General features: G+C 53.9%; 3 protein-coding genes across 17 annotated transcripts in view; 2 read left to right on the top strand and 1 right to left on the bottom strand.

Moving 5' to 3' along the window:
* MEGF8 (multiple EGF like domains 8) overlaps positions 1-10785 on the top strand; it is a 46216-nt gene extending 35431 nt beyond the window's left edge. For 2 of the 5 annotated variants that reach the window (XM_005655875.3, XM_005655874.3), the window contains 6 exons: positions 21-180; positions 773-965; positions 1410-1580; positions 1707-1837; positions 2337-2469; positions 4849-10545. In XM_005655875.3, the coding sequence (XP_005655932.1) occupies positions 21-180; positions 773-965; positions 1410-1580; positions 1707-1837; positions 2337-2469; positions 4849-6117 (2057 nt within the window). In that variant the 3' untranslated portion in view covers positions 6118-10545. Of the gene's footprint in view, positions 1-20; positions 181-772; positions 966-1409; positions 1581-1706; positions 1838-2336; positions 2470-4404; positions 4530-4848 lie in introns of all 5 variants that reach the window. The other 3 variants (XR_001303681.2, XM_013988615.2, XR_002344663.1) reach the window with 3 other exon arrangements.
* On the bottom strand, positions 9620-15466 carry CNFN (cornifelin). Of its 10 annotated transcripts, none has more exons than XM_021093304.1 (5): positions 13571-15466; positions 12865-12990; positions 12300-12410; positions 11721-11857; positions 9620-11627 (listed from the first exon to the last, which is right to left on the bottom strand). In XM_021093304.1, exons 1-5 carry the CDS (start codon positions 13704-13706, stop codon positions 11538-11540), a joined length of 600 nt encoding a protein of 199 aa, XP_020948963.1. In that variant the 5' UTR covers positions 13707-15466; the 3' UTR covers positions 9620-11537.
* The window catches only part of ATP5SL (ATP5S like), a 158538-nt gene continuing 155981 nt past the window's right edge, over positions 20935-23491 (top strand). The window contains exon 1 of one of the 2 annotated variants that reach the window (XM_021094422.1): positions 20935-21057. The gene's annotated coding sequence lies outside the window, so the exon portion shown is untranslated. The remainder of the gene's footprint in view (positions 21058-23491) is intronic. The other variant, XM_013988612.2, reaches the window with a different exon arrangement.

Raw genomic sequence — 23491 nt, 5'->3', positions numbered from 1 at the left:
ACCCTGTATCCTCATGCCAGGTCTGACATGTGGGCGACCTGGGGCCTCCTGGGCCTTCCTGTCCTGCCCCCCTGAGGACGAGTGTGCCAACGGGCACCACGACTGCAACGAAACGCAGAACTGTCATGACCGGCCCCATGGCTACGAGTGCAGCTGCAAGACAGGCTACACCATGGACAAGTGAGTCTGCAGGCCAGACTGGGGCCTTGGGTGGGGTAGAGGGGAGTGGGGCCAAACAGACTGTGGGCTGGGAGAGCCTGTGGGATGCAGCGAAGGATGGGGCCATGGACCAAAGCAGGATGCAAGAAAGCAGTCCAAGATGTGGTGGTGGGTTGCCCCTGTGGTGCAGCAGGTTAAGGATCCGGTGTTGCTGCAGGAGTGGTGTACGTTGCAGCAGTGGCTTGGAGTCCATCCCTTGCCCGGGAACTTCCATATGTCACCGGTGCAGCCAAAGGAAAAAAAAATGTGGTGGTGGGATTAGCCCAGGAAGGTGTGAGGGTGGGGACTAGGTCATGGAGGGCAAGATTGGTGAGTTGACTTAGTAGGGTTAACTAACCCTGTCCTGGGAAGGGGGCGTGGCTCCTAGAGGAGCTGCTGGGCTGGACCCTGGAGTAGGAGAGGTGTGCGACTGACTGGGGGGGGGAGACTAGTTTTGAAGAGGGTGGGGGGTGGGGGTGGGCTCTGAGGAGCCGTGAGGACCCTGAGGATGGCTGGGTCTGTCTTTGGGAGGGGTGGACCGCTGCCCTGCCCTGACCCCTGCCCATCCCTGCAGCGTGACCGGGCTGTGCCGCCCCGTGTGCGCCCAGGGCTGCGTGAATGGCTCATGTGTGGAGCCTGACCACTGCCGCTGCCACTTCGGCTTTGTCGGCCGCAACTGCTCCACGGAGTGTCGCTGCAACCGCCACAGCGAGTGCGCCGGCGTGGGGGCCCGTGACCACTGCCTGCTCTGCCACAATCACACCAAGGTGGCCATCCAGGACCTCAGGCCCTGACCCTGGGCTCTCCTTGCCTTCAGCTCACACTCAGGCATCTTGAGCCTTGTTCTAAGCCCCAGTAAGCTGGGCACCAAGAGGTGGCTTAGCCGTATCCCAGGGGTGTATGAGAGGACTTTGGGGACCCTGTCTGGGTTTGTATTCAGAGGGGCTGCCCTGGAATAGTGGGACAAAGTTGGTGCCGGACCGGGGAGGGTGATCACATAGAAGAGGATTTGGGATCATGTTGGAAAGGACTTCAGCACTTTGGGCCGAGGGGGAGTGAGGTGTGCGGGTGAAGCCAGATAGGCTAGGATGCACCAAGGTGAGGGCCTGAGCCACTGCCGCCCTCCATGGTACTCTCAGAACTGTCCCCCACCCACCCTCAACCCGCCACGACTCCTCAACCCCTCTGACTGTCCTGTCCCTGGTTCCCAGGGCAGCCACTGCGAGCAGTGCCTCCCATTGTTCGTGGGTTCAGCCGTGGGGGGCGGGACCTGCCGCCCCTGCCACGCCTTCTGTCGTGGCAACAGCCACGTCTGCCTCTCCAGGAAGGAGCTTGAAATGGCCAGGAGGGAGCCAGAGAAGTACTCGCTGGATCCAGACAAGGTGAAAGAGGTTTGGGTCCTGAACTCCCAGGTCTGAGGGAGGAGGAGGCTACTGGGGTCTGGACTCTGAGGAAGGAGGGGGTGCTGGTCCATAGCCTCTTGTGATCATCTGTGCTTCCTTGGCCAGATTGAAAATTGGGTGAGCGAGGGTCCTAGTGAAGATGAGGCCGTGTGTGTGAACTGCCAGAATAATAGCTATGGGGACAAATGCGAGAGCTGCCTTCACGGCTACTTCCTCCTCGAAGGAAAGTGTACCAAGTAAGTGGAAGGGGGCCCTGGGAGCCCGCCTGACTCAGCTGGATGGCTCTGGGAGCCAGATGCCTCCCTTGGCCTCCGCTCTCAGTCAGGGAAGGATGAGACCCCCTGAGACAGGGCTTGGGGGGCAATGAACTAGATGTAGATAGAAGCCCTGTACCTCAGGGGGCAGTGCTTCATTTAACACAGGCGACAGCAGCTCTGGTGGAGACCCTGTTGGGCAGAGAAAGGGCCCTGAGGCAGAGTCCTGGAGTCAGCCTCCCCATTCCCCCCTCTTCCTTCTGGATGGTCAGAAAGTAAATTCTGGCATCAGTCCAACCTGGGTTCTAATCCTGACTCTGCCACGTAACAATCCTGCAGCCTTGAGGTAAATGGCTTGACCTCTGTGAGCCTCAGTTTCCTCTTCTGGACTCACAGATCAGAGCTCATATATGCATCATCCAGCCTGGGCCCTTGCAGGTCGTGGAAGCTCTCTAATCTCCATCTTCCTCCCTCTCCTCAGATGCCAATGTAATGGCCATGCGGACACCTGCAACGAGCAGGATGGGACAGGCTGCCCGTGTCAGAACAACACTGAGACGGGCACATGCCAGGGCAGCTCGCCCAGTGACCGCCGGGACTGCTACAAATACCAGGTGGGGCTGGAGAAGCAAGTTAGGGGCTAAGGGCCCTGTGCCCCCAAGAGGTCAGAGGTGGGGTGAGGTAGCCTGGCCCAGGCACAGCTGACCACATGGTTCCCATACCTATGGTCATGGGGTTGAAGGTCAGCTTGATAGACCATTCCTGAGTCCTAGTCAGTTTCAGGTCATGGGCAGTGATGCTGGAGACGCAGAAACGGGCCTTTTGCAGGGGCTTTCAGGCTGCTTATGAGACAGACTCCATTACAGATAGTCACAACGTATAAGTTCCAAATGCCAGAAGACTCATCTCGTGGTAGCTTAAGGAAAAGAGGAAAGTGTTTTGCAGTTCCCACCATGGCACAATGGGTTAAGAATCTGACTGCAGGAGTTCCCATCACGGCTCAGTGGTAGTGAACCCGACTAGGATCCATGAGGACTCAGGTTCGATCCCTGGCCTGGCTCAGTGGGTTAAGGATCTGGTGTTGCCATGAGCTGTGGTGTAGGTCACAGACGAGGCTCAGATCTGGCATTGCTGTGGTTTGTGGTGTAGACTGGTAGCTACAGCTCTGATTTGACCCCTAGCCTGGGAACTTCCATATGCCACAAGTGCAGCCCTAAAAAAAAAAAAAAAGAATCTGACTCCAGTGGCCTGGGTCATTGCAGAGGCTTGGATTTGATCTCCTGCCTGGGATGTGAGTTAAAGGATCCAGTGTTGCCACAGCTGTGGGGTCAGATTCTGTCTCTGGCCTGGGAACTTCCATATGCCATGCGTGTGGCCATTAAAGAAAGAAAGAGAGAGAGAGAAAGAAAGGAAGGAAGGAAAGAAAAGAAAGAGTAAGAGAAAGAAAAGGAAAAGAAAATGTGTTAACTTTCAAAACTGAGGTCTGGAGTCTACCTTCAGGAATGGCCAGATTCAGGTGCTTACTCGGTGCAGTCAGAAATCTTTCTTTTCCTGGATCTTGACTCTGCTTTCCTCTGTGTTGGCTTTGTTCTCAGGCAAGTTTTCCCTCAAGTGACAGCCCCCGCCTGATGACATGGGACTAGTTGGAGATGTGCTATTATTGCTAATACCTGGATATAAATTCCCCTTGAGCCCATAGCTAGGGGCTCCTGGAGCCCCTGTTCTAATCACCTATTTGGTTACTGTGTTGCAGGCTAGCATCCACAGAGGGGTTCTTCCATGTTCCCTCCTTGGAGTACAGCTCTTAACACTCTATCCACCTACCTTCTTTCTAGTTCCAGAAAGAAGAGGGAAGCTCTTGCTTCTGTCTCCCATACCCATCTACAGAAACATATTTGTAAAGATGCAGTTCCACCCAACTGGCAGCTAAGCTTCGCAAGCTTTACTGACCCTAACATTTCCATTCGAGACCAGAATTTTTGCTTTCTTTCTTTTTAAAAAAAATTTTTTTGGAGTTCCCGTAGTGGCACAGTGAAAACAAATCCAATTAGGAACATTGAGGTTGCAGGTTCGATCCCTGGCCTCACTCAGTGGGTTAAGGATCTGAGGTTGCCATGAGCTGTAGTGTAGACGCAGCTCGGATCTGCCATTGCTGTGGCTGTGGTGTAGGCCGGCAGCTGTAGCTCTGATTAGACCCCTAGCCTGGGAACCTCCATATGCTGCAAGCGTGGCCCTAAAAAGACAAAAGACAAAAAAAATTTTTTTTATGGTCACACCCAGAGCGAATCCACCCACAGATTGAATCCAAGCTCCAGCTGTGACCTACGCCACAGCCATGGCAACACTGGATCCTTTAACTCAGTGCGCATGGCTGGGAATTGAACCTGCTCCTCGGCAGTGACCTGAGCCGCTGCAGTTGGAGTCGTACTCACTGCACCACAGCAGATACTCCAGGATTTCTGCATTCTCGATGCATAATCAAAAGGCCTGTTGGTCTTTGTCTAAACAGACAACTTCAGAGAGTAATTCAGATCTTTTTCTCACATCAGTTTCTTTAGGTTCTAATGCTAGCAGCAGTAGTTACTATGGAGGGAGTGCCTGCCACTGAGCTGGTGCGCTGTGCCATAGATACAATGGAGGCAGCACAGACTTGCTCATCAGGACCACACAGCTGGTGAGGAGGTGGAGCCAGGATTCAACAGAGCTCTTCATTGTTGTTCCTGAGAGTTGCAGAGGCCTCCCCATCAGGGTGCTATAGTCACTGGGGTAGCACCAGGAACAGGAGCGCTGGAGTGTAGGATACTGTTAGTGTCCACACCATGACAGGGCATCCCAGGCGGGGCGGGGGCGGCACAAGGAAGCTCCTCGGGCACTGGGGAAACCCAGGGCAGTGGCTGCTTACCCATAGGTAGGAAATATCAGTCCTCCTCGGAGGAGGGCTGGGTACGGAGTTCAGCCCTGATGGCCGCCTCCACCCCCTCCTCTGCCCACAGTGTGCTAAATGCCGGGAGTCATTCCACGGGAGCCCTCTGGGTGGCCAGCAGTGCTACCGCCTCATCTCCGTGGAGCAGGAGTGCTGCCTGGACCCCACGTCCCAGACCAACTGTTTCCACGAGCCCAAGCGTCGGGCTCTGGGCCCTGGCCGCACCGTCCTGTTTGGCGTACAGCCCAAGTTCACCAATGTGGACATCCGCCTGACACTGGACGTGACCTTTGGTGCCGTGGACCTCTATGTCTCCACCTCCTATGACACCTTCGTGGTCCGTGTGGCCCCTGACACGGGTGTCCACACTGTGCACATCCAGCCGCCGCCACCTCCCCCACCCCCCCCACCCCCTGCTGACGGTGGGCCCCGGGGCGCTGGGGATCTGGGAGGACCTGGGACGGGAGGTGGGCCGGCCACTCCAGTGGAGCCACGAGTGCGGGAGGTGTGGCCACGGGGCCTGATAACCTACGTGACAGTCACGGAGCCATCAGCGGTGCTGGTAGTCCGTGGCGTGCGGGACCGGCTGGTCATCACCTACCCGCACGAGTACCACACCCTCAAGTCCAGCCGCTTCTACCTGCTACTACTGGGTGTGGGAGACCCAAGTGGACCCAGTGCCAATGGCTCGGCTGACTCGCAGGGCCTGCTCTTCTTCCGGCAGGACCAGGCCCACATAGACTTGTTTGTCTTCTTCTCCGTCTTCTTTTCCTGCTTCTTCCTCTTCCTCTCACTCTGCGTGCTCCTCTGGAAGGCCAAGCAGGCCCTGGACCAGCGGCAGGAGCAGCGCCGGCACCTGCAAGAGATGACCAAGATGGCCAGCCGCCCTTTCGCCAAGGTCACGGTCTGCTTCCCACCTGACCCTACTGCCCCAGCCCTCGCCTGGAAGCCGGCCGGGCTCCCGCCACCCACCTTCCGCCGCTCTGAGCCCTTCTTGGCCCCCCTGCTGCTGACAGGGGCCGGCGGGCCCTGGGGGCCTGTGGGAGGGGGCTGCTGCCCACCGGCCATCCCCGCCACCACTGCTGGCCTGCGAGCTGGGCCTATCACCCTGGAGCCCACTGAAGATGGCATGGCTGGTGTGGCCACACTGTTGCTCCAGCTGCCTGGCGGGCCCCATGCTCCCAACGGCGCCTGCCTGGGGTCAGCCCTCGTCACGCTGCGGCACAGGCTGCACGAGTACTGTGGGGGTGGCGGCGGTGCTGGGGGCAGTGGGCACGGGGCTGGTGCAGGCCGGAAGGGACTGTTGAGCCAGGACAACCTCACCAGCATGTCCCTCTGACCCGTGGCGGGATCCTCAGCCACAGCAGTTGAGACCACCCCGGACTTGGATCCCTCTACCTGGGACACTGTGTCCTCAGAGACTTTGGTTTCCTTCCTCTGATGGGGGGAGAGGGGTCCCCAGACAGGGCCTTCTTTGATCTGCATTCAACAATTATTTATTGAATACCTACTATGTGCCAGGCACTGTTGAAGGCACTGGGCAGAGTGGGAGCTGAGACAGCCAAGGTCCCCTGATCTTGTGGACCTCGGGTTCTGGTGAAGGGAGACCGTGGGCATGCGTGCACACATGCAGAGGATAAGATCCCTTCTGAACGGGACACGTGCTGTGAGACATCCACAGGGTGTGGCTGCGCAGGACCTCAGGGTGGTCAGCCGGTCATTCTGCAAAGCCAGACTTTAAGAAGGAAACTGAGGAGTTCCCTTGTGGCATTGCAGGTTAAGGATTCCGTGTTGTCACTGCAGCAGCCTGGGTTGCTGCCGTGGTGTGGGTTCAGTCCCTGGCCCCAGGAACTTCTGCATGCCATGGGTGTGGCCAGAAAAGGGGGGAACAAAAAAGAAAACGGACTGTGGGAAGAGCTGCAAGAAGTGGGTTCCAGGCAGAGGGAACTATAAGGGCAGAAGCTTGTGTCATCGGAGGGGTGGGAGAGCTGGCCAGTGTGGCCCAGATCAAGTGTGAAGAGAGTAAGTTGGCTCAGGCAGGGGTCTGTGGGCCCCCGACAGGGCTGGGAGTTTTATTCTCAGGGCGTCGGGCAGCCATTTGCCAGTTTTATGAGGGAGAATGGCAGGATCCAGCATACATGTTGAAGATGTCACTCAGCTTGTGTGTGGAAGATGGACTGGAGCAGGTGAGAGTGGCAGCAGTGGGCCAAGAGATGGGGACAGATCAGGGTAGTGGCCATAAGAGGAGGAGTCAGGGACAGATGCAGGCTGTGGGCAGAAGGATGTAATGATGGTCTGGATGCCGGCATGAGGAAAGGAAGGAATCCAGGAAGACCCCAACTTTGTGTCCTGAACTGTGGGTGGATGGGGGGGTTGTTTATTAAGATGGGGCAGATGGGCTGTGGGGGAAGAGCAGGGGTCAAGTTTTAGATTCTGGATGCCCTTTAGAGACACCTCTTCAGTTAGGTCCAACCAGGGGAACAGAAGCCACACCGAGGGTTGCAGCAAACAGAACTGGGTGCTGCTGCCCAGAGACAGGAGTGAGGCAGACCAGGGGTGACCCAGAACAGGTACACTGCTGCTGCCACCACTAGGCTGGAGGGACAAGGCTCAGGTGGTGTTTCCTGACCCCAGGGCCAAGGTCACTCTGCTCAGAGGGGGCAAGAGGAGACAAAGCTCTGTCTGAGATGCTGCCCCAGGCGGGCTGTGTGTGCATGAAACCAAGGTTGGGAACAGCGTGAGAATCTTGCTGGCCCAGCACCAAAGTGCTGGTTAAGTGGGATAAATGTCCTTTTCCCGTACCCCCTCCAAGCCTTGTGGCCTGGGCCTGGCTGTCCCATCAGGGCTGGGGGTTGCGCTGCTGAAGCTCTTGTTCCCCAGAAGTGATGAACCAAGGTGACCTGAGGTCAGTGAAGCCTTTGACCCCTGCCCAGTTCCCTGTCACATAGAGACCCCTGCTTGCTCAGGAAGAAAGACAGACTGCCTCGATCCCAGGTTCAGGTTTTATTCCGGCCCTTGGTGTAAGGAGTTCAGGCAGCAGAAAGACGGAAACGAGGCCCCAGCACGGTGAGCTTTCTCTAACTCAGGTGCACTCACACCGCCCAAATGGAGAGCATCATGGGTGTGCCAGCCCCCTGGGTAGGCAAGACCCCATAATGAGGGGAGGTGGGAAGGAATGGGAGACCTCTGTCCCCTCGGGCTCAGTCAGCTTGAGTCTTGCTGGGAGTGTTCACCAGTGACCTTTCTGCACAGCCCAGCCCCTAAGCACAGGCTGGCTGTTTTCATGTGATACTGAGGTAAGCACACAGCCATGTGTTAGATTTAGGGGCCTGTGAGTCTCCAAGGTGGCCCGTGAAGATCGTGGTATTTTCAGACTTTGTAAAAGCAACTTGAGGAATTTTCAGGGATTACTCTGCCCACACGTTTTGCCTTTCTAAGCTGGTGGCGGTGCCTAACCTCCAAGACCTGACTGTGAACTTGCATTCCTGACTACCAGTGCTGGATGGCTCGCCTGGCATGTTACTGCTGTGGTTTCACTTGATTTTTCCGACCACAAACTATGAGGTAGGTTCCGTGTAATCCCCATCTCACAGAGAAGACGAGTTCATAGACCTGATTTAGCGGTTGAGTGACAGCTGCCATTTGAACCCTGACCTTCTGACTCATATCCTGACCACCAGGCTGTCCCATAGCACAAGGAAGGACTGCTTTACTTAGCATAGGCTGACTAGCCAAGAGCCGTCTCAGCACAGAGCAGGTGCTAGGGGCAGGTATTCAAAATGGCCAATATCTGGAGTCGTCATGGCTCAGCGGAAACAAACCTGACTAGTATCCATGAGGATGCAGTTTTGATCCCTGGCCCCGCTCAGTGGGTTAAAGATCTAGCATTGCCATGAGCTGTGGTGTAGGTTGCAGACGCAGCTTGGATCCCTTGTTGCTGTGGCTCTGGCGTAGGCCGATTTGACCCCTCGCCTGGGAATTTCCATATGCCACAGGTTCAGCCTTTAAAAAAAAAAAAAAAAAAAGGCCAATATCTGCTTGGGATAAGGTAGAGTTTCCCAGCTGGGGAGCTAACCAGCAGTGGGACATGCTGCCTTAAGGGGTCCAGAGGCCAGTGGGGTCATCCTGTGTAACCAGAAAAGAACTAAGGTGGTTCTTCCCGACTCCTCCACCCTGTGACTTTGCCTTCCTTAAGCAGGGTGTTTGCATTCTGACTGGACTTTTCCTCTGGGACCCCCCTCCAAGTCCTGTCACCGTTGCACAGATGCCCCACAGCATGTGTTCCTCCTTTCTCCAGGTCAGCCCCTCGGCTGGCACCTTGCCCTGGTGTCCACACACCTGAAGGCAAGAGGCTCGTGGTGAAGTGAATGCCTGGACATTGGAGGCTAGGAACCTGGATTCTAGCCCATGTGTGGCCACTGATGTCCTAGGGACTTCAGGAAAGGAGAGAAATTTTACCAAAGGCCTGCAGCACTCCAGCACTGTGCTGTGCTGGGTGCTTGGCACCAATTTTTTTTTTTTTTTTTTTTTGGCTGCACCCACAGCACAGAGAAATTCCCAGGCCAGGGCCTCAAACCCTTCCCACAGCAGTGACAACGCTGCATCCTTAACCTGCTGAGCCACCAGGGAACTCCATCATGAGTCTTTTAATCTTGCCAACATCACTGCTGGGAGGTATTGGCTTGTTCCCCCGTTTTGCAGTTTCAGAAATTAAGTCCCTTGCCTAAGAACTCAGGGCAGATAAGTAGGCAAGTCCACATTCTGACACAAGCCTGTCTGATTCTCCATTGCCCCCCCCCCACCTCTAAAATCACTTCCCTTTTCTAAGCCAGTGCCTCCCACCCCTGACCACGCTTGTCTCCACCCACACTGAGCCCCGCACTGTTCTGGAACATAGCTGTGAGCAAGGTCCCTGCTCTCGTGGAGCAGACAAGTCAGTGGGGAGCCAGGTAATAAGTAGAGATTTGGCACATTGAAAAGTGACCAGAAAAATAAGGCAGTAAAGGAGGGGCATGGTGGGGGGTTGGTACTTGCTGTACAATGTCAGGTAGAGGGGAGGGCCTCACTCCGAAGATGGCAAACGAGCTGATGTGAGGCAGTGAGCCATAGGGGCATCTGAGGAAAGAATTCCAAGTTGAGGGAGCAACCAAGGCAAAGATCCAGAGGTGGAAATGTGCCTAGCATTCCAGAGAAACAGCAGAGCCTCCTTGTGGTTCAGAGAGAGTAAAGAGACAAGGGCACAGAGGGAATGAGCAGGCCCTTGAGTCACTGTGAGGACTCTGGCTTTTGCTCTGTGCAGGAGGAGCCAGGAGAGGATTCTGAGCCAGGAGGGATGGGATCCACCTCAGGTGTCCACAGGGCTTCTCTGTGGGGAAGAGACTAAAAAGGGGAGCGGGTAGGGCAGGGACCCCGATCAGGAGCCTCGACCTTCATGTAGGCTGAGAGGAGGGTAGCCGGAACCAGGCGGGGGCAGCAGAGTGGAAAGGAGTATTCTGGATATATTCTGAAAGTAGAACCAACAGAATTTGTTGACAGTTCACACACTGGGTGAGAGAGGAAGCGGGCAACAGGAAGGGGTTTGCTATTTGAGATGCGGAAGACTGGTAGAGCAAGTTTGGAGGGGGAGTGAGGAGGTAGGTTTAAGACATGTTAAATTTAAGATGCTTATTAGATGTTCTAAGTGATGACACCCCATGGTTGAATACACACAGAGCACAGCAAATAATACAAATATATTAATAGAAATAAATTACACATAATATTATAATATTAACAGCAATAGTCTGTTAAGTTCGCTCTAGCCTTTTCATCTGTCCCATCTCTTGTTCTCACAGCAGCCATGTGACATATTAGGGATTATCCCCAGAGGGGGAAACTGGGTCTGAAAAGTGTATTAATTTACTAAGACAACACAGTAAGTGGCAAGAGTCAAGGCTGAATCCCAAGTCTGTACAATTTTGAGATCCTAACATTTCTAATAGGCTAGTTGCATTTGCAATAAAGAGGGTGGATTGAATTAGGTGGGTTTTTTTTTTTTTTTTCTTTTCATTTTTGGCCACCCCACAGCACATCCCCCAGGGATCAGATCCCAGCTGCAGTCTTGACCTAAGCCAGATCTTTAACCCACTGTGCCAGGCCTGGGCTGCTGATCCCATTTTGCCACAGTGGAAACTCCGAATCCAGTGATCCTTGAGTATTCCTTTCAGCTCTGGAGAGTTTTAAACCTGCAGTTTAAACCTGAAGACAAAGAGCTCCCCTAATCTGTTAGAATTGTGTGTCGACCAAGAGTCCACAGGTGTTGAAGGAGCAGGGGGAATCTTCTAACTTTATGTGGGGGTTGTGCATGGACTATCCCCAAGGAGCCTGATTTTGCTTAGTTTCAGGAATTGGGCAGAGCTCCAGGTAGGCAGCTAAGGGGTTAGTGATTTTACTTTATTAGTGAGGACTCCCTGGCTTAAGAGAGGGAACAGACTCCAGTGTGGGAACACAGCAGACCCAGATCAAACATCCAACTGACTCTGGAACTCCTTCCACACCTAGGCATCTTCCCTGGGTCCCCGCCTCCCTCACCAAACCTCCTTCTCTACCCAGATTCCTTCCCTGGGACAAAAGGATGTAGGCGGAGTTGGTTTTACGGTTTTTTTTTTTTTTTTTTTTTAATTGTGGGTGCGTTTCTGGTGGCGGGAGAGGGCGGAGGGGCAGGACCTCCCAAGAGAGGACGGAGAAGGGCGGATGGGGAAGGAGAGGGATCGAGGAGCTTTACTCTCGGATCTTCAGTTCCCGCGCCATCTGACAGAGGGCGCAGGGCAAGCAGAAGGTGAGGGCCGCCCAGTCGTGCCCGACAGAGCCCTGGAGAGTGGGAGAAAGGTTAGCCGCTCCGCCTTGGATCCCGGGGGCCAGTCCCACCCCTCTCCTCCCGCGGGTCCTGGGCTCCGCGCGCACCTGGATGTGATAGCGCTCGCGCATGCCGGTGCGCAGGGAGTGCAGGCCTCCGGGCAGGTAGGGCGCGCAGCAGCACTCGCCGAAGTCGTCGGAGATGCGGCAGGCGAGGCACAGAGGGGCGAAAGTGCCGCACAGACCTGGGGCGGACGCAGCACTGTAAGGGCCCGGCCCGCAGGGTGCCCCCCGCCGGCTCCGCCTCGGGGAGGGGCGAAGCGGGGGTCAGCGGAGCGCGGTCGAATGTCCCAGAGGGAACTGAGTATTGGAGAAAGCGAAGCGAAGGTCCCAGAGGGAGTTAGGGGTCTGAGGATGTTGGGGGCGGGGGGGGGCGAGACTGGGAAATAGGGTATGAAGGGGGAGTTGGGGACGTGGAGAATCTGAGTGGAAATTGGAAGGTGTGAGGCCAAGAGAGTGTCGGGCATCCAAGGATGGCCTGAGGGTTAGAGAGTGCGAATTCAGCGCCCAAAGTTGGAAGCCGGGGATAGAGGGGCGAGGAGAGGGTTGGGAGTGACCTTCCCTCCCTTCCCACCAACACCACCCCGCCCCCGCCCCGGGCTTGGAGAGGGAGCGGCGGGGACTCACAGATGGGCATGTCATTGCAGCAGTCCGTGAGACCGGTGTGCCAGTCACTGAGCTGGGTCTGGTAGCAACCGCTGGCACACTGGGGCTGACTGGTCACTGGGTAGGACATGGCTGCGGAGGTGGAGGACGGGGGTCAGCGGGACAGCCTCGCAGCACTTCCTGGGCCCTCACACCTCAGCCACCCCTCCCTCTGCCGGGCAGTCGGGCGAGGCCACTAGGCCGCCCACTGAGGGGACGCCACTGTGCTTCCCCCTTCCCTCCTGCTACATCTGGGCCTGGTCAGCCCAGCTTGTCCCGGTTGTTGCTGCCTCCTGCACACGTGGTTCAGCGGGGGCTGGGGCGGGGGGCATCCTGCATGTCAGGGAAGGGCCTGCGCCACATGTGGGCGGGGCCGAGACGTGTTTCTGTCTCCTCCACGTCTGGGCCTGGGATGCTGGATTCCTCCATTTCGGAGCTTCTGGGATGCAAACAGGTGCGGTCTGTCTTCGAAGCCAGGGTGCCCAGGGGAGGGAAACGGCCATATTCCAGGGACTTGAAGGTTTGCAGGTCCATCCAGTGATCCCACCTTTGCCTTTCACGTTGTCATGCATCTCAAACTGCATCTTGCTGGCCCTGAGGAGGTGGCTGGCGTTGGGGACCGCAGAGGTGGTGGTGATGACAGCGTCAGAGTCTGTCCAAGGGATGCTGGATACTGGGGGAGGGCAGAGCAAGGGGCAGGGGCACTGGGGGCTGGGTTCTTGGGGGTAAGGATGCTGGGGGAGAAAGAGGCCAAGTCACCTTGCCAGCCACGAGAGACCTGGGACAGGGATGGATGGGGTCGGGGCGAGAAATTCGCCCATCAATGTGCAGCTGCCCGACAGACCCCAGAGGACCCTCCTCATACCAGAGGCAGAGCTGGAGAGAGAGAGAGACCAAGAGACAGAGACAGGCAGAGTCAGAAACAGGAGGAAAAAGACGTCAGAGCCACATACTGCTAGAGATGCCACCAGTAACACTCATACCTGCCCAGTACTTTGACTTTTCTGCAAGCCCATTTCACAGATAGAACACTGAAGCTCAGTGAGGTGAAGAGAAATGTCCCACAGTTGATGGCCCAGCCAAGAGAGTCAGTAGAAGGGAACTAGGCCCCAGGACTTCCAAATTCAACCCAGTGCCATCAGGTTGAGAAGGGGGTCACCAGGGACATTGAGAAAGACAGGGGTGTCCAGAGAGGTAAACAGATTTATAAGGAGACAGATGTGCGTGGAGCTGGGTGGGAAGAAAGCACCAACCTCTGAGCAGAGGGCTGCGGGTGGTTGCTCCTACCTGCGGGACTGCAACGGTGATGATGGAGACAGAGGTGTAGGTGACAGCAGGCACTGAGTTCTCAGTCTTGGGCCAGGAGTTGCTTATATCCAGGCTGGCCATGTGGCCCTGGGCGGGGCTCTGACAAAGGTGTCTAGGGAGCCAAGCCTGTCTGGCTGACTCTTCCCCTCACCGGGACTTTCCCTCCCTCTCTCCCCATCCCCCACCCCCCCACTCCCCCACTCCCCCTACTCCCGGAGGACCTCGGGAGTTGTGGGGCAGGAGGTCCAGGGATGATGAGCTGGGAGTAGAGATAGAAAAGGAAGTGGGCAGAGAGACAGAGAGGTGGAAAGAGAAGGCAGAGGGGAGGCTCAAGGGCACAGCTGTACAGAGACCAAAAGGGGGAGAGAGAGAGATGGGGAAGGAATGGGAGACAGAGGCAGGAGGGGCCAGAGGAGAGAGAGAGACAGAGATTCAGAGAGATGGAGAGAGATGGGAAGATGGAGAGAGAGACGCCAAGACAGAGAGGCACAAAGATCTGGGAGAAATAACAAGAAAGGCGGAGACAGAGATTCGGAGAAAAGACCTGAAGATGGAAAGGTGGAGGGGCTGGTGGGTGGAGGCTCTGGCCACTGGTCAAGCAGTGGCTTAGAGGGAAGGGAAATGGGGGAGACAAGAAAGGGCTCCCTCTCCCTTCACCCTTTGTGAGGCCTTAGTGAGGGGGCCTTGTCCTCCCATTCAGGGCCACCAGGCACATGGGGGGCAGTGTGTTTTGGGGACTCGTGCTGGAACACATGTGCATAAACACATTGCACCCAACTCCAAATTGGGAAGGAGTCTGGGGACTGAGAAACTTGTGCTTCCTGAAGGAGGTGGATGTGGTCTAAGACATCTGAATCCTAGCAGAGGGGAGAACTGGGGGCTGGGATTCCTAGGACGAGGAAGGAGAGGGCTGGTGGTCCAGACTCCTAGGGTTAGGCTAGGCTGCATCCCTGAGTGGCATAGGGGTGTTGGGATACCCAGACTGCTGGGTTCCTGGGAGACGAAAGAGCTGGGGGCCTGGATGCTTGAGTCAACAAAGTCTCCCCCCAACAGGCCTGGCGGGGTTGGAGGTGACTCAGTGAGGGAAGCAGAATTAGAGCCGGGTGGGGTTCCCAGCACGGGTGGCACCCCAAAAAATGTAGGAGGTGCCGTAAAATTGGGGTGTCACCTACAGAGAAGGTAGTGTTGTCACCTCACTAGGGATGGGAATGAGGTGATGAGGTGGATCACCCTGTTGGCCTGGGATCCTAATTCTCCCCCTCCTGTTGGTCCAACACACCAGGTTCTAAGCCTTGGTCTCCTGGCACCACCCAGATAGCTTGCTGTCCTTGTCCCTGGACCTAAGAGCAGCACTCAGCATCTTGCCTGTGTGTGTCCATCACTTGGTCAGGGAGCCTGAATGTCAGGGGAACATCTCCCCACTTCTTTTCTAGTGTCTCTGACCCCCATCTTGCATCTCTGCCTCCAGATCTCTCTTCTCGTCTTTCCTCATTTCTACAAATCTTTCCAAATTTCTCTGGTTCTCTGTCTCCTCATTTCTGAGTCTCTCTTCTCCCAAGCTGTGTTTCAGTTCCCTTATCCTGAAGTCTCTGCCTCCAATCTCAGCATCTCTCCCTATTTTGAGGCCTGCCCCGTGGAGCGGCCACAGGGCCCCATCCCCCAACTCTCCAGATCATGGGCTGCAGGTGACTCAGGGTCAGACCCTAGGGCTCCCAAGGTGACAACCTGAATTGTCCTCAAGTTTCCTCTCCCAACTCTGACACAGCTTAGGAGCCCCAATTAGTTTGATACAGCAACTCATGTAGATGTGGAAATTGGGATTGGGGAAACTGTGAGGTGGCCTGCTTGGGGAGTGAAGAGGAGGGCAGTGGGCAGGAAGAGGGGAAGCCCAGGGGCAGAGGAGTGACTATGGCAGAGTCTCTAGGCATCTGGCCTCCAACCTCCTCAAACAGGGTGGCCAGGTAAAATACAGGATGTCCAGTTAAATTGGAATTTCAGATAAAGAACAAATACTTTTTTTTTTTTTGGTATAAGTAGGTCCCCAGTATTGGATGGGACATATTTAAAAAGTCTCTGCTGTTTATCTGAAATTCTAGGTGAATTTGGTGTCCTATATTTCTATTTGCTAAATCTGGAAACTTACCTTCAAAGACAGAGGAATCCAGATGCCTGGGCCCCTCTGTTTCCAGAACCAGGAATCCTTCCTCCATTCCCCTAGAATCCATGAACTGGGCACCCAGCCCCTATTCCTTCAGAACCCAGGAGTCCAGGCTCCCAGCCCCTCTCTCCCCTGAATTCAGATGTCCAGGCCAGGTCAGGGTCCAGTTGCCCAATGTAGGTTTCACAAGCCGGGTGGTGCCATCCAATGGCTCTGGTGGAACCGGTCTGGCTGAGCTGGCAAGTGAGGTGGCCCCCTTCCCATTCTAAGCCTGTCACTTGCTTCCTCGAGGGCTAGCCCAGCAGGGCTGGGAGTGGAACAGGAGGGACTCGAGCAGCTCTGGGTGTGTCACCGTGTCTGGGTTTGGGTGTGTTGTATCTGTGCCTGGTATGTCCCTCTCTGGGTGCTGTGTATCTGTATGGGGATTATCAAGATGTGTCTCTTTTTGCATGTTCCCTTGTTCTGGGGTGTGACATGTAAAGGGGTCTTTTTTTTTTCCTTCTTTTTAGGGCTGAGGCATATGGAGGTTTCCAGGCTAGGGGTTGAATTGGAGCTGCAGCTGCTGGCCTACGCTACAAGTGCAGCAACACCATATCGGAGCCCGGTCTGCAACCTACACCGCAGCTCATGGCAATGCCAGATCCTTAACCCACTGAGAGAGACCAGGGATCAAGCCTGCATCCTCGTAGATACTAGTTGGATTCATTTCCGCTGCACCACAACAGGAACTCCAAGGGGGTCTTTTCTATTTGTGCATCTGTATTGCCCTCCTGTGATTCTCCCTAGGGTGCACCTGTGTTTGGGTGCAGTTTCAGTTATCAAGTTTCTATAATTCTGACTAGATTAAGGCAGGACTTATTTTTTGAGTGGTAGTTTTGTCCAATGGACTCCAGAGCCAGAAAACCTTAGTTCGAATCTTGATGGCCTTTTTTTTTTTTTTTTTTTTTTTAATCTTTTTAGGGCCTCACTGCAGCCTATGGAAGTTCCCAGGCTAGCGGTTGAATCAGAGCTTTAGCTGCCGGCCTATGCCACAGCCCCAACAATGCCAGATCTGAGCCACGTCTTCGACCTGCACTGTAGTCATGGCAGTGCTGGATCCCGACCCACTGAGTGAGGCCAGGGATCGAATCCCAGGGACACCAGTCAGATTTACCACCACTGAGCCATGCATGATGGGAACTCCCTTGATGGCCTCTTAATGACTGTAAAACCTCAGGCAAATCACTAAACTTCCTGGACCTCAGTTTTTCCATCTACAAAATGGGTTGTTGTGAATGTGCAGAGAATTAAATGAGTTAATTCATGTAAAGGATTGTGCCTAAAAAAAAGAAAAGGAGTTCCCTGGTGGTGCAACAGGTTAAAGATCCAGTATTGTCGCCGCTATGGCTCTAGTTACAGCTGTGGCACGAGTTTGATCCCTGCCCAGGAACTTCTACATGCCACAGGCATGACCAAAAAAAAAAAAAAAAAAAGAACTGTGCCTGGCCCACAGGAAACAGTCTGTGTTTATGAGGAGGATGATGATGTTCTAGTTGCTGGGGATACAATAGTGAATGAAACCAAATCTTCGTTCATGGTCCTAGTAGGGATTAGACGAATAGCCGATCTGTGGTTGGGCATTTAATTGCATAACTGGTGTGTTTGCTTTGCATGTGGAATGTTCTGTGTGTTGTCAGTGCTGGTGATCCCACGATTGTGTGCTCAGTGTGTGTTCGTGTGCATTTGCCAGGTGTGTGATTTTCTGGCTGTAAAAGTAAGATCACACCAAGCAGGTGTTGTGAGGACATGTTTGCCGAGATCTTGCATTTCTGTCTTTGAGGTGCCAGGAGTGTGCCTGTACCTAGGTTCTTGAGAACTCCTCTTTCAGCCACTTCTTTACAAGCCCCATAGGATGACCTCATTCCAGAAGGGGCTGCAGTTTCTCCCTCATGAGGCTGGTGGGCCCAGTGACTTCAGGAGAAATACCGGGGTGAAAGGGAAGGTGGGAGGGGCCAGGTGAGACCTGGAGGAGGATGAGAAAGAAGGTGATGGGGACACGGAGAGAGATGGCGGGATAGGCCCGAGGAAGAGCTGCACAGAGAGATGTGGATGTTTGTCCATCCATTCCATAAGTATTTGCTGAGCACCTGCCATGTGCCAGGACCTCGGCAGGCATTGATTCAAGGTCTGGGGGAAAGCAGAGAGGCTCAGGCTGATGAAGACCCATCAGGAAAGCTCTTCCTTGCCCCCACAGTAGCCCGTCTGTGTTCACAGTGGGCGCCTCAGTGACAGTTCTGAGTGTTGGGGATGCAGCCCTGGGGAGGGACAGAGAGGACCGGCTTGAGGCTTGATATGTCCAGATCAAAGAACAGAGGCCATGGGGAAAGGATCCTCCCAGGCCAGGGGCACCCCTATGAATGGTTTTCTTAGTATCTCCTGATAGGATAATGACACCCCTGTGCTCTCCTAGTCACTATTTCTGACCCCAACCAGGCCCAACACTCAAATCAAGAAGGGCTGAACAAGCCTGGTACCTAAGAGTCGAGGAGGAGCTACCTGGGCGTCCCCATCCCTGGTCCTCCCTCCTCCAGGACCTGGGAGTCCCAGGCTCCAACCCTCCACCCCCACTCCTGAGGGGTCCCAGCTCTCAGTCCCTCTTCTTTTTTCACTGTCTACTTTTTCTTCTCTCTCTGGGCCTTTTTAAAAAAATATTAATTAAAAAATTTCTAAAAAATTGAAGTATAGGAATTCCTGTTGTGGCTCAGCGGCTAATGAATCTGACTAGCATCCATGATGATGTGGGGTTCCATCCCTAGCCTCGCTCAGTGGGTTAAAGATTCGGTGTTGCTGTGAGCTATGGTATAGGCTGGAGGCTGCAGCTCCGATTGGACCCCTAGCCTGGGAACCTCCATATGCTGTGGGTGCAGCCCTAAAAAAACCAAAAAAAAAAAAAAATTGAAGTATAGTTCATTTACACCGCTGTGTTAGTTTCAGGAGTATAGCAAAATGATTCAGTTATACATACAAATATAACTTTTTATTTTTCGGCTGCACCTGTGGCTTTTGGAAGTTCCCAGGCCAGGGATCAAATCTGAGCCACCTCTGCAGCAACCACTGTACCGTGCTGGGGATTGAACCCACATTTCTTCAGAGACAACGCCAGATCCTTAATCTGCTGTGCCACAGTGGGAACTCCCAAATACTATTTTTTCCACATTTTTTCCCTTATCAGTTATTACAAAATATAATTTCTTATGCTATAAGTAGGTCCTTGTTTATTATCTATTTACATATAGTAGTGTGTATATATTAATTCTAAACTCCTAATTTGTCTTTCCCCATCCCTGGGCCTGCTTTTATCTGTTTATCTCGACCTGTGTTTGGTTTCTCTCCTCTTTATTTTACTTTATTATTTTGTCTTATTTTTAGGGCTACACTCACAGGATATGGAAGTTCCCTGGCTAGGGGTCAAATTGGAGCTGCAGCTGCCACCTACACCACAGCGACAACCACACCAGATCTGAGCTGTGTCTTTGACCTACACTGCAGCTTGCAGCAATGCCAGATCCTTAACCCACTGAGAGGGGCCAGGGATTGAACCCACATCTTCATGGACACTAGTCAGCTTCGTTCCCACAGCGGGAACTCCTCTCCTGTCTCTTTACATCTATATTGTTTTTTTGTTTTTGTTTTTGTCTTGTAGGGCCAAACTTGCAGCACATGGAGGTTCCCAGGCTAGGGGTCAAATTGGAGCTGTAGTGGTCCACCTACGCCAGAGCCATAGCAATGCAGGATGGGAGCCACGTCTGTGACCTACACCACAGGTCAGGGCAATGCAAGATCCTCAACCCACTGAAGGAGGCCAGGGATTGAACTCATGTCCTCATGGATGCTAGTCGGGCTTGTTAACCACTGAGCCAAGACAGTAACTCCTACATCTATATCTTGATTCTTCCTTACCAGTTCTCAATTTTCTCACTTGCAAAGTGGGAACAATAATAATAACAACTAGGGAGTTCCTGTCGTGGCACAGTGGTTAACGAATCTGACTAGGAACCATGAGGTTGCGGGTTTGATCCCTGTCCTTGCTTAGTGGGTTAAGGATCCAGCGTTGCTGTGAGCTGTGGTGTATAGGTTGAAGACATGGCTCGGATCCCGCATTGCTGTGGCTCTGGCGTAGGCCGGCGGCGGATACAGCTTCAATTAGGCCCCTAGCCTGGGAACCACCATATGCCGTGGGAAGCAGCCCTAGAAAAGGCAAAAAGACCAAAAAACAAAAAAACAAAAAAAAAACCAACTCGATCTCTGAGAGCTGCAATGAGAAAGATATGAGATGATTATGTCAAATTACAGTAAACTCCATACAAGAGAGCTCTATTGTTATTATTGCTTTTAGTATTTTAATATCTCAATTGGTACCTGTTTTTCTCTGTGCTTCCACATGAGTCTCAGGTACCCTCCTGCTGTGGGCTCTTTTTTTACCCTGCACCCGCCCCTGGCTTCCCTTTTGGGGATGAAGAAAGGGAGTTATGGAGGCCAGAGCTTCTTCTAAGCTCTTCCTCTGCATCTCTGGTCCACACACCAAGTCAGGACCCAGAACTCTTGCCTGGGGACAAAGCCTGGCCCCAATACCATAAATAGCTAATAAAATCCTGAACCACGAATCTGTCATCCTTGGAGTCCCCGTTCCTAGAGCAAGACTCTTCAGGTTCATAGCTCCCTCCTCCCTCGAGATCCAGGAATCCTAGCCGCTCAACCTCCTCCTATCTCAGACCCAGAAGCCTAGGCTCCTTAGCCCCTCCTCCAACGAATTCTGCCTCTCAAGACCCATTCAGGACAGGTTCAGGCTGTCGAACAGCCCAGCTACGTGGCAGCCAGAAGTTTTATTCCCGGTCCTTCTGCAATTAACCCTCGCGCTCAGCTCTCTCCCATTTCTCTTTGCAGAGGCGTGTCTGACACTCGAGCACGCCCTGGAGTCGATCTGTGATAAGGTACCCACAACGTCAGTCACTATCCTCTAGCCAATAGGCACTCGGCCTCCACTCCCTGAGCCACTCAGGGCAGGGCGCGTTCCTTAGTAGGTGGTGCCTACAGCCCAAGTCGGACAGCGATAGGGTCTGGAAGACGCCAGTCTCTGCCAGTCCTAACAGTCGGCCAATAGGCTGGGCCCTTGCCGGGTTGGTGTCGTGGACGCTGGAGGGGCCCTTGAGCGGACAGGTTCTGCAAGTCTGGCCGGATAAGCCTTTCATAGCACGCCTCACATTGGGATCCTGGACATAGCTCGAGCGGGAAACGGTGAGGTTTGTTTGGTGAGGCACGAGGCGGAGCGGGGAGCTTAGCTGGGAGGAGAGAGACTGAGTCCGGGATGCATGCATGATCTCAGAAATTCATCCATCCATTCGTTCCCTTCCTCCCACTCTAAACCTGATTCTCTTCTGCCCCTACACGCCCTGCTCACCCATACATTCAGTCCTTCCTGCCCTCATTAAGTTCCTCACTCACACTTGCTCATTAACATGCTCAACCACCTATTAGTTGAACATTTTCTGGGTCTTCCAGTGTTCCAAGCCTAGTGCTGGGCAATGGTGTGACCAAGGTGAATCAGACCTGGGCTCTGCCCTTCAGGAGCCAAGGTCAAATGGGAGGATAGACCCACATATTGATGTACAGGGGTGTGCAGAAGCAGGAGCGTCCGGAAGAGTCTTTTGGGGGTTTAGTGGGTCAGGAAAGGGTTTCCGGAGGAGCTGTTGGAGCTGGATATCAGAGGAGTAGAAGATACCAAGCACCGCTGGAGAAGAGACTGTGGGGAGGGTGTTTCAGCATGAGCAAAGACGGGGGCTTGCAGGAGGGTACTGTGTATAGATGCTCAAGTGGAAGGCCAGACGGGTAAAGCTGGCAGAGATGAAGGGCTGGGTAGAGGCCAGGCTGAGGAGCTTGGGTTTTGTTTTGGTCGGGAGGGGTAATAAGGATCCATGGAATAGTTTAAAGCAGGGAAGCCTGACTCAGGGCTGGAGCCAGAACTGGAGGAATGAGACTGGAAGTCCTTGGTAGTAGTTGGCTTGGGTAGGGAACCGGCAGGAGGCAGAAAAAAACCAATATGGGGCCCAATGGGCTCTGAGATGAGGGGGTGCCCAGGAAAAGACCTAGAGCTTTGGCTTGGGGGGTTGGGGATGATGGAGCTGTTCCTGAGATGGAGATAGGAAGGCAGAACAGGTTGGATGGGTGATGACTGTTTTGGCAGAGATGAGCAAGGGGTCCTAAGGGCTGGACAGGGAGACCTGTGACTCAGGCCAGTGGGTCTGGACCTTCAGGGAGAGTTCTGGGATCCTTCCCCCACCACAGGTCTTAACTCAGAAATCACTTGTGAGAATGGGGACCTCCAAGGTGAGGGCCCCCATCTCCCCAAACTTTTAGGAAGCTGTTCTTTCTTGTGCATCTTTGTTTCTCCCTCCCTTCTTTCCTTGGCAGCATTAATACATGTTCTGTCATCTTGAAACACACACACTCTGTATCAAGCTTCCATGAATTATCTCATTAGACCTGAGTGTCCTCTCATCCCCTGGCTCTTCTGTAACCTCTCCTCCATCCTCAGTAAGTCTTATTTATGCATCTTCAGTTATGGCTCTACGATCTGCTGCGCCCTCTGCTTCTACTCCCTATCTTCATGGCCCCTGTTCCCAGCCTCTTCTTTTGCTTCCTGGGCTCTAGTCTCACCCTTTTTAGTCCATCCCCCAGTTTCCCACTAGACTCTTTCAGTGTCTGAACTGATCTGTCCCTCCACTGCTCAAAGCCCTTCTGTGGCTCCCCCTGCCCTTCATTTATAGTCCATATTGCACTCCAGGCCCTTTAAGGATCTGCTGCTGACCACTCTAGGCTCTTTAGACCACTCCCCACTTTGCATCTGAACTTCTGTTGGGAAGAAGCCCTGACTGCTGCCCATTGGCTTGCACAACCTTGCATATTTCTTCTGCTTAGTAAACTCGTGCTCATCCTTGGATCACCTCCTCTGTGAAGCCCTCCCTGACTACCACTGATGGAGCCGGTGGGGACTGTGACAGTCTGTGTTTGAGTCTCTCCCCTGAGTCCAGGGTTGGAAACCCCTTGAAGGTTGGCCCTGGATAGAAATCTCTGCTCCAAACCCAGGGCTTACAAAGAGCAAGGAACTGTCTGTCTGTCACAGCTGGGCAGAACTTAGGTGACCACTGTGTTTCTGGTTTCCTGTTAGTTTTGCTCCAGTTTTCTTGGGAGTTTGGATTTTCTTTTCTTTGTGGGTTCTAGGGCTGGGTTTATAGAGGGGAGTAGCTGAGAAGCCAGGTCCTCTGGTTCTGTACCTGGATTCAGTCTGAGAGGGAGGTGGGTCTGTGTTAGCAAGGGGGTCCTGTCCTTCTGCACTCAAGAATCCAGGTCTGGAGTTCTCGTCGTGGTGCAGTGGTTAACGAATCTGACCATGAGGTTGCGGGTTCGGTCCCTGGCCTTGCTCAGTGGGTTAAGGATCTGGCGTTGCTGTGAGCTGTGGTATAGATCGCAGATGTGGCTCGGATCCTGCGTTGCTGTGGCTCTGGCATAGGCCGGCGGCTACAGCTCCGATTCGACCCCTAGCCTGGGAACCTCCATATGCCGCAGGAAGCAGCCCTAGAAAAGTCAGGAAGACGGAACAAAAAAAAAAAAAAAAAAAAAAATGCAGGCCTGCAGACCCCTCCTTCCTCAGGACTCAGACACTGGGCAGCAG

Source organism: Sus scrofa, chromosome 6 (assembly GCF_000003025.6).
Source record: "Sus scrofa isolate TJ Tabasco breed Duroc chromosome 6, Sscrofa11.1, whole genome shotgun sequence".
Lineage (NCBI taxonomy): Eukaryota > Metazoa > Chordata > Mammalia > Artiodactyla > Suidae > Sus > Sus scrofa.
The sequence above is the reverse complement of the archived record's forward strand: the minus strand, read 5'-3'. Positions and strand labels throughout refer to the sequence as shown.

What these genes read in the sequence shown, in the direction of transcription:
- CNFN (XM_021093304.1), bottom strand. Translation starts at nt 13,706, where the DNA reads ATGGCCAGCCTGGATATAAGCAACTCCTGGCCCAAGACTGAGAACTCA. An exon ending in TGACAACGTGAAAGGCAAAG is followed by an intron (nt 12,411 to 12,864) that starts GTGGGATCACTG and finishes CCACCTCCGCAG; the next exon opens with CCATGTCCTACCCAGTGACC. An exon ending in CTGCAATGACATGCCCATCT is followed by an intron (nt 11,858 to 12,299) that starts GTGAGTCCCCGC and finishes CGTCCGCCCCAG; the next exon opens with GTCTGTGCGGCACTTTCGCC.